Source organism: Trichechus manatus, unplaced genomic scaffold (genome assembly GCF_000243295.1).
Source record: "Trichechus manatus latirostris isolate Lorelei unplaced genomic scaffold, TriManLat1.0 scaffold00007, whole genome shotgun sequence".
Lineage (NCBI taxonomy): Eukaryota > Metazoa > Chordata > Mammalia > Sirenia > Trichechidae > Trichechus > Trichechus manatus.
The window spans coordinates 8,274,717-8,283,744 of NW_004443943.1; the positions used below are offsets into that span (position 1 = coordinate 8,274,717).

The 9,028-nt window shown below is 42.9% G+C and overlaps 1 protein-coding gene across 2 annotated transcripts; it reads left to right on the forward strand.

Moving 5' to 3' along the window:
- Positions 1-4,528: 4,528 nt before the first annotated feature.
- ZWINT (ZW10 interacting kinetochore protein) lies at positions 4,529-8,565 on the forward strand. 2 transcript variants are annotated; one of them, XM_004370124.2, is made up of 8 exons: positions 4,529-4,575; positions 5,528-5,618; positions 5,771-5,894; positions 6,043-6,209; positions 6,347-6,403; positions 6,987-7,117; positions 7,196-7,391; positions 7,732-8,565. In XM_004370124.2, the coding sequence occupies exons 1-8, from the start codon at positions 4,535-4,537 to the stop codon at positions 7,768-7,770; spliced, it is 846 nt and encodes a 281-aa protein (XP_004370181.2). In that variant the 5' UTR covers positions 4,529-4,534; the 3' UTR covers positions 7,771-8,565. The 2 variants fall into 2 exon arrangements, with proteins under 2 accessions (XP_004370181.2, XP_023594620.1); XM_023738852.1 differs by lacking the exon at positions 7,196-7,391.
- The last annotated feature ends 463 nt before the right edge of the window (positions 8,566-9,028 follow it).

Consider the following 9,028-nt stretch of genomic DNA (forward strand, 5'->3'; position numbering starts at 1 on the left):
AGGCAGTGGAAAGCACAGAGAAAGCGTTTATCAATAGATTAGAAATACATATACAATAAAAATTGCAATTGAGAGTAGTCATACTTTGATTAGTGTTGATAATTAGCATAACTGTATCCTAGTATATTTGGCCAAAATCTCCTAAGAACTTTCTATAGTAAATATCTGTTTCTTTGCTGCTGTATATAATGTTTCTATACAATCTACTTTACATTTGTTCTATATAATCTGGATTTACTGCTCTAATTATTTTATGAAACACCTGTCACAAAGAATCTAATAATCATCATGTTGCTCAATCAAATCAATAATTTCCATCCTATCTTACTTGACTTCACATTATGATCTGGCATGATGACCCCTCTCTTTTTGGAAAGCCTCTTGGCCCTTGTATACAGCATACCATACTTGACTGATTTTTCTCTTACCACAGTAGACACTTCCTAGAAGGCTATTCTTTCTCCACAAATCCATAATATGTCAGTTACTCAAGTACTGGTTCCAGCAATCTTTTCTTTTCACTCTATACTACCAACTTAGGAAATGGCATCCAATCCCATGGCTTTGTCTATATATTTATGACTATCAAATGTATATATTTCCAGTTCTGACCTTCTTCCAAGCAATAAACCCACTTGCCCAAGTGTCTTTTTAAAAGATCCACTCAGATAGAAAAAAAAAAAAAAACCCTCAAATTAGGTCAACAAAACAAATTAATGATCTTTCCCTATCAATCTTCAAACAGAATGCTCTTTCAGAAATCACTATCTGAAAACATTGCGATGCAATTCATCCATTTGCAGTTAGAAATCTAGGTATCATATCTGATACATAGTTTATTAACTCCAACATAACCAGATCCAATCAATTATAAAAATTTATTGATTGTTCCATTTAAATGCATCCAGTTATTTCTATCTCCACTGTCACTTCACCTGTCAAAATAATAGAATTCAAAAATGTAAAAATAAAAAGTGAAAACCACCTTTCACTAGGGATACTAGAATAGCTATCATTTCCCAGTCTTCTTTATTTCTACCCAGAGTCCAGGCTCAACTTTTCCATTACCGAAATCTTACTTGCCATCAAATAACTAAAGAAACCTGTAATGGCTTTCTATTGCTCTTAAGAAAAAAAACAGCACCTTTAAAATGGCTTAATAAGGCCTTGCATAAACTGCCCCTTCCACAACATGCATATAACTAATTATTATTCACTGTTTACTATCAGTCATGTGTTAGTGTCCAAAAATATATCCACCTCTTGCTCTCAATAAGCTTGCTGATTAGAAAAAAGGCAGCGATCAAATAATTCCACTATCAAATGTAAAAATACAACTGGGACAAGTAGTAAAATATCATAGAACTTCAGAAGCCTATGATAAGGAGGTATGATATAGACGTAGAAGTAAAGGAGGGTTTGAGCATGGTTGAGAAATTTGAGCAGATAACTGAAGAAATATTGACTTAATTAGATTGAAAACAAGACTACTCCAGTAGAGAGTATTGTTATGCTCAAAGGTATATAGGACACTAGTTCCATTACAGACAGAAAACATACTTTATATGATTTCTATTCATACATATTTGTTAAGGTTTATTACCCATAATATGGATTTTCTTGTGGCGTGTTCAGTGTGCATGTGAAAAGAATGAATGTTCTGCTGTTGTTGGGTGTAATGCTTTCTCAATTATTGTCAGAGGATTACTGAAATCTCTGACTATAACAATAGATTTATGTATTTATCCTTGCAGTTCAGTTTTTGACTACTGTATTTTGAAGGTCTCTTATTAGGTACATGAACATTTATCATTGTTAATTCTATTTGATGAATGACCCATTTATCAATTTTATTATTATGAAATCACTTCCTTTATTTCTGGTAATAGACTTTCCTCTAAGTATATATATAGACATAGAGATATATAGAAAGAGAGGGAAAGAGAGAGACTGACTCCAGCATTCTTTGGTTAGTGTTGGCACAATACATTTTTCCTTCCTTTTATTTTTATCTATTTGTGTCTTTACATTTAGTGTATTTCTTGATTGCCAGATATAGTTGAGTCTTGCTTTTGTATCCAATCTGGTGATTTCTGCCTTTTAATTCTGTATTTAAGCCACTTAAATTTAATGATTATTTATATGATTAGTTCTAACTCTATTACTTTATTTGTTTTCTATTCCTCTCATTTCTTCTTTGTTCCCTTTTTTCTCTTTTTCTGCATTCTTTTGAATTAATTGAATAGCATTTATGATTTCATTTCCTCCCCTTTATTGGTTGATTAGCTGTAACTTTTTATTTTGTTATTTTAGTAGTTGCTTATAGATAAGTTTTTATTGCTTCTTAAACAAATTACCACACATTTAGTGACTTAAAAGAGCACGCATTTATTAACTTACAATTTCCATGGGTCAAAATTCCAAACAGTTTCCAAGGGTCAGGGTTTTAGGTTCTGTTCAGGGTCTAACAAGTTTGCAATCAAGGTACTGGTCAGGTTGTGTTCTTTTCTGGAGGCTCAGTTAGAAGAATCTGCTTCTAAACTTAGACTGTTAGCAAAATTCATCTCCTCCTGGCTGTATGACTGAGGGCCCCACCTTCTTACCAGTTGCCAGTTAGAGTTCACCGTCAGGTCCTAGTGGCCACCACAGTTACTTGCCATATTCACAGAGCTGTGCAATCATCACTATAATCAAATTTTAGAACATTTTCATCATCCCCCCCACAAAGAAATCCTATACCCATGAATGGTCCCTCCCCACTCTTTCCCACCACCCTCTTCCCCCCAACCCTAGGCAACCACTAATTTCCTTTCTGTCTCCATAGATCTGCCTAATCCGGACATTTTATATAAATGGACTCATACAAAAAGTGGGCTTCTGTGACTGATTTCTTTCACTTAGCAAAATGTTTTCAAGGTTCATCGATGTTGTAGCTGGTATTAGTACCTCATTCCCTTTTATTGCCCAATAATATTTCACTGAATGGATATATTTGTTTTTCCATTCACCAGTTGATCAGTATTTGTTGTGTTTCCACTTTACAATTATGAAAAATGTTGCCATAAACATTTGTGTCCAAGTTTTTGCATGAATGTATCTTTTCATTTCTCTTGGATATATGCCTAGGGATGGAATTTTGAGTCATATAGTTAACTCTAGGCTTAACATTTAGAGAAACTGCTAAACCTTTTCAAAACCGATGCACTATTTTATCTTCCCACCAGCAATAAATGAGTTCCATTTTCTCCACATCCTTAATACCACTCTTGATGGTCTATTTGATTATAGCTCTGCTTAACTTTTTGATCATATGGAGTAAGTTACAACTGTTTTAATGTCCTTGTCTGTTGATTGCGACATCTGTTTCAGTTCTGGCCAGTGACTGATCTTTCTCCTCATTATGGGTTTTATTTTCCTTCTTCTCTTCAAGCCTGGTAATTTAATTGAATGCCAGACACTGTAAATTGTACTTATTGGCTGCTGGATATTTTTGCATTCCTACAAATATTATTGAACTTTGGTCTGTCATGTAGTTAAGTGACTTGTAAACACTTTGATGTATTTAGGTCTTACTTTAACACTTGGTAGGTGGCACTGGAGCAGTGATCTGTCTAGGGCTAATTACTCCCTACTCCTTAGGCAAGACCTATCTATGTACTCTACTCAATGCCCCAGGGATTATGAAGTTGTCCATCCTGACTGATGGAAAAGTCACTATTCTTGCCTCGGTGTGATCTCCACGCACTGTTACCTTTAAACCTTTCCAGTGATTCTTTCCCTAGGTAGCATCGGGTAGTTTCCTCAGACACACGCTGATCAGTACTCGGCTGAAACCCGGAGGAAGCCCTCTGAAGATCTCCCGAGTTCTCTCTGAGCAGTTATCTCCTTTACCGTATACTCTGTAGAGACCATTAGCTCCTTTAGTTTCCCTGGAATTTCAGGTCCACCTTGTCCACTCAGGTAGTCCGCTGAGCTCTGTTTAGATTCCCTCTCCCTGCACTGCATCCTGGAAAACATCTAAAGACAGTAAACTGGAAAATCATTGAGCTCACCTCATTTGTTCCCTGTGTCTCCAAGTTCACTCTTCTTCGTTTAACGGATGCCCACCGTCTTGGAAGACAGTCCTACTCCTCTACCACAGTAAATTTTTTTAGATGAAGTGAATTCTAGGCACGTCCCCTAAAACCCCAAAACAAAGTAACACTCCAGCCTCCTACGCGTTCATTGTATAGAACGCGGGAGAAGGGCGACCGTGTTCCGACTCACTCAAGTTGCCGGCACCGCCTACGAGCGACCGCGCAGTCGCAGAATCCGCGAGCGACGGCGGGCGCCCAGCTGCAATTGCGCCTGCGCCAAACGTAGGGCGGGCCAATGCGTGAATCTGCGCCTGCCAATCAGAGAGCACAATGGTCTTTGTTTCCCGCCCATTTACCTGGGAGCCAATCGCCTGCCCCGGCGCGCAGTTCGCGGAGAATTCAAAGCAGCCTGAGAAATGGGCGGAGACAAGGTAAGCGGAAGCCAGACGCCGAGAAGGATGGAAGCGCTTGCGACTGAAGTGGAGGCAGCGGCCTTAAAGTGAGTGTCTCCCGCCAGGGATAGCCGGGGATGAACGGGAAGGACGTACATGCTCCCACGTACTGTGGAGACTCCTTCCTCCCCCCGCACGACAGCTGGGACTCGACAGCGCGGGAAAGGGGTCCTGACCCTTGTCCCCCGTCTTAGGTTCCTGAGGTGACTCTTGCCCTTCACAGGAGTTCGACCTAGAGACTGTTGGTCGCTCCCCATATATACACTCTCCTCAGGGGTGTGTCCTAGAAGGAAGCAGTTCAGTCCCTGTCGACCCTCCGCATCCCTTCGCAGGTCGCCTCATCCAGGCGAGGGTTTCCCCCCCAGGAGACATCCTGGAGGGCCATTTAATTTTTGTCTCAGCCCTTCCCTACACACACGCGAGCGCACACACACAGTCACAAACCCCCTGGGTTATTTCATCCCCATACCTACCCCCAGGGGGCTGCCGAGTCCCCTAAGGAGAAGGAACCTGGACAGCCCCTGCTCATGTAACCGGAGATTCTGCCCCAAGACTAGTGCTCCCTGCCAGTAGGTACCTCCATGGCCTGTCAAAACATTGCTCTTGTTCTTCCCTTCCCCTGCGTATCTCCCTGACTGCCTTAAGATCTAGATTCAAATGGTGCCTCCTAAGTGAGACACTGCCTGTTTTTAAAGTTACATTCCCTCCCCCCACACTCCTTGTTCCCTTTGTTGTAGTTGGAAGTCATGGAGTTGATTCCTATTCCACCCCATTGTTCCAGGATAGAACTGCCCCATAGGGTTTTCCTCTCATGGCACATCCATACACACACTACCCTTGGTCCTAAGGGTGGGCTCCTCAGGCCCTTGTGTACACCTTGGCTGGAGGGAGAGAGAAACTGTCAACATTGCTACAAACACATATTTGCATGTACAGACACTTTTTTCAGAACTAGCACTCTAGGAGAATGCAGTTGCCCCTGTTTTCTTGCCCTTCCAGGGCCTTGGCTGAGGTGAGCACCATCCTGGAACCTGTAGGCTTGCAGGAGGAGGCAGAGCTGCCCTCAGAGATCCTGGCTGAGTTTGTGATGGTATGTACAAGATGGGAAGCCGGGGGCTGGCCCTGGGTCCTCATGTGGAGATTCTGGGCAGCGTTTATGGGGAGCAGTCAGGAAAGCAGCTTTGTTGGATTATAGTGCAATGAGGAGAGGATGCTCCCTGTCTTTACCCTCCCTCTGAACAGGACTCCCGGAAGAAGGACAAGCTGCTGTGTAACCAGCTACAGGTAGTGGACTTCCTGCAGGGCTTCCTGGTGCACGAGGACACTGCCCAGGGTCTGGACCCCTTGGCTTCTGAAGACATAAGCCGTGAGTAGGCACGGGGTTGGGGTAGGGTCTGGCCTGAGTGAGGAAGGAAGAGGGGTGTCAGGTCAGTTGTTTGCTGATGGCCCCAGTATTGCAGGGAGGCAAGCAGGCCAGCTTCACCCATGCCCTCATTTCTGGTGTCTTATATCAGGGCAAAAGGCAACTGAAGCCAAGGAACACTGGAAAGAGCTGAAGGCCACCTACCAGGAGCACGTGGAGGCCATCACATGTGCCCTGACGCAGGCCCTGCCCCAGATGGAGGAGGCCCAGAGGAAGCGGGCACAGCTCCAGGAAGCCCTTGAGCAGCTCCAGGCCAAGGTCCACTCAGGGGCCTTGCATGGGGCAAAGGGAGGGGAAGGGTGAGCAAGCTGAGTTGGACCCACTTCTCACCTTCCAAAATCCAACCAGAAAAATATACTACCTTTCTGCCCAACCCCTGTCATGTTTGCCCACAGAAGCAAGTGGCCATGGAGAAACTCAGAGAAGCCCAGAAGCAGTGGCAGCTGCAACAGGTGGGTCCATCTCCCTATGAGAGCATCCCCTCCCAGCAGCATGTAATTATGTGGAGTGTGTTCTCTGCCTATTAAAGCTGCATCTGATTTTCTTGTGTTTGGTGGTATAGTGGATTAACAGCATAGGCTTGAATCCTAGGTGTCACCGCTTACCTCTACATGACCTTTGGCAGGTCACCGAACTTTCTGTGCATCTGTTTCTTCATCTATGAAATGGGGGCAATAATAATACCTGCCGTATAGAGTTGTTAGGAGGATTTAGTAAATTATCATTACAGAAAGTGCTTAAAATGGTACCTGGAGTACAGCAAGCTAAATAAGTATTATCATCTTTGTGTCCCTTCTGTCCAAAGCACCTCACCCTGGGAAAGCTTATTCTTACCCTTTCTTTTCTCTAGGCCCTTGCTCTTGCCCAAAGCTATCAAGGTCCTTCTTTCCCTCTGTAGGTCCGAGTCCTGAGCTGGGTCTAGGATGAAGGGTTTGTGTGTGTGCATGTGTGTGTTGGGGTTGGGGGGGGTGAGGGGGCGGTGGCTCTAAGATTTTGACTCCTTATGAGCCTTGTCTGCACCCTTGTTCCTGGCAGGAGAAGCGTCTACAGCATCTGGCAGAAGTAAGAGATCGTCAGAGAGGAACTCAGCAGGAGGTTGATCGGCTATATCAGGAACTCAGAAGCCTGAAGCATCAGGCAGGGCAGGAGCAGGACAAGCTGCAGAGGTGAGGCTAGGAGTATAGGCTGTAGGCTAGGGTGGTCCAGCTGAGGTTCCCCCTCTCAGATCCCCCTTCTCTTCCCAGACACCAGGCCTTCCTCCAGCTTTTATACACCCTTCAGAATAAAACGCTGTTGCCTGGGGCAGAGGCAGAGCCGCAGCCATTGCAGGGGGTGCCCCTCCGCCAGGATCTCCTTGAAGATAAGGCCCAACAACTGACTGGGCCCCAGCACCAGAACACTGGGGACAACATTGCAGGAGACAGAGGTGTGACCCCCCAGGTGAATGAAGGACAAGACAAATAGGAGGGGGCAAACTGGAAGCTAGGCCTCACCTTCTTCCCATACCATGTCTCCCCAAGGCCAGCGGCCCACAAACTGCTGGATATGTGAGCTTGCCACAGCTCCTAGGAGCCAGCAGCATGAGAAAGGATGACAGAGCAGGTCAGACCCTAGACTCCTGCTATGGAAGGAAGGAGAGCCTTTGGTCTGTCTCTCTACATCTGAGCTCTGCTGCCCATAGTGGAGAGATGGGGAGAAAGGAGCTTATGTTATAGTTGAAGTTTAGCCCCTCATCTCCATGCCCAGCCTGCCCTAGGCTAACCTTTCTCTTCTTCTCCAGCTCTTCCCTTGGCCCCACTCATTGCCGAATGGACTGTGAACTCATCAACACAACCTCACTTCTGAGCATGACACAGGTGGGGGCTTACTGTATATCCTGTAGATGAAAAGCCCTGGCTGTCTTCAGTTGCATGTTTCTCTGTTCACTTCTAATATTCTACCCTGCCATAAAAAGAAAGGCTATCTCCTGTTACTGTTTATTTCTAATAGTGATGAACATGTACTTTTTTGCAGTACTGATGATCAATGAAGGCCTTGAATGTCCCTGAAAATAAATCTCTTCTTCTCTGTGCTGCTAGTACATATTCATCTAAAATTGGGATTGTATATTTTATTGAGGTGGTATTGATTATTTTCATAAACTTGTTCTTCTAAAAAGAAATAAAACAAGTATCTACAAAAGTATATAGAATTATTAGTCATAAATAACATCTGAGAAGTTTCTGCTAACTTTGAAAATGGAGTAACTACCTAGTTCACACAATGTTAGCTTTCTCCCATTTGAGAGCCTTTCTGTGATTAACACACCCCATTCCTGTTTTTATGCAACTTGTATTAAAACCTTTATGTCTTATCTTTGAACCAGATATGTGTAACTTTTGAAATATGAATGAAGTATGAAATTAAATAAACTGGTTTCATTATTATTCCCAGCCTAGTCTTTGACCCTTTTGGTACTTTGAACCTTTGGGCTCTGAGGAACTTAGTACTTAGATTTGGAATTCATTAATTGATGTGGCCTACTGACATAACTTCGCTCTCGAAACCTTAAATAGCCTCGGTTTTAGTTCTGAGTACTGGAGTCTCAAGAGTCAACATCTTTTATGTTTGTTTTGAAGGCTTGTTAAACTGTTTGTACTTGGGGAGTGTAAATTCTCCTATTTGTGTTATTAGATTGAATTTATAACCATTGATATAGTTACAAAAAAAAAAAACCTTGTACGTCTTCATAGAGCTCTGCAGTATAGAGAGATTAGATTTCAAATGCCACGTTAACGTGTCTTTCTAAACTTTAAATTGTCAGGTGGACTTTGGCAAGCACGCCTATGTAAGGCACACAGAATTTATTTCATCCTGCATTTCTTAGTGATAAAACACAAGTGAAAGAGTCAGCATTATTTAAAACGAATAAAGTACTATGTATCTAAAGTTGTGTTCTGAGGTGAAAGAAGGGAAGAAAATCCAGGGACTGCTTTCAGGAGATGACAGGACTACTAAAATATGAGATTATCGCATATAAAAATTATGAAAGAAAGAAGCCATAGAACTGTATGTAATCCATTGCTCCCATATTTATT

Bases quoted from the DNA above. Each gene is read 5' to 3' on its own strand.
- ZWINT (XM_004370124.2), top strand. From the start codon at position 4,535: ATGGAAGCGCTTGCGACTGAAGTGGAGGCAGCGGCCTTAAA. The intron at 5,895-6,042 runs GTGAGTAGGCAC...GTCTTATATCAG, and splicing joins GGCTTCTGAAGACATAAGCC to GGCAAAAGGCAACTGAAGCC. The intron at 7,392-7,731 runs GTGAATGAAGGA...CTTCTTCTCCAG, and splicing joins ACAGAGGTGTGACCCCCCAG to CTCTTCCCTTGGCCCCACTC.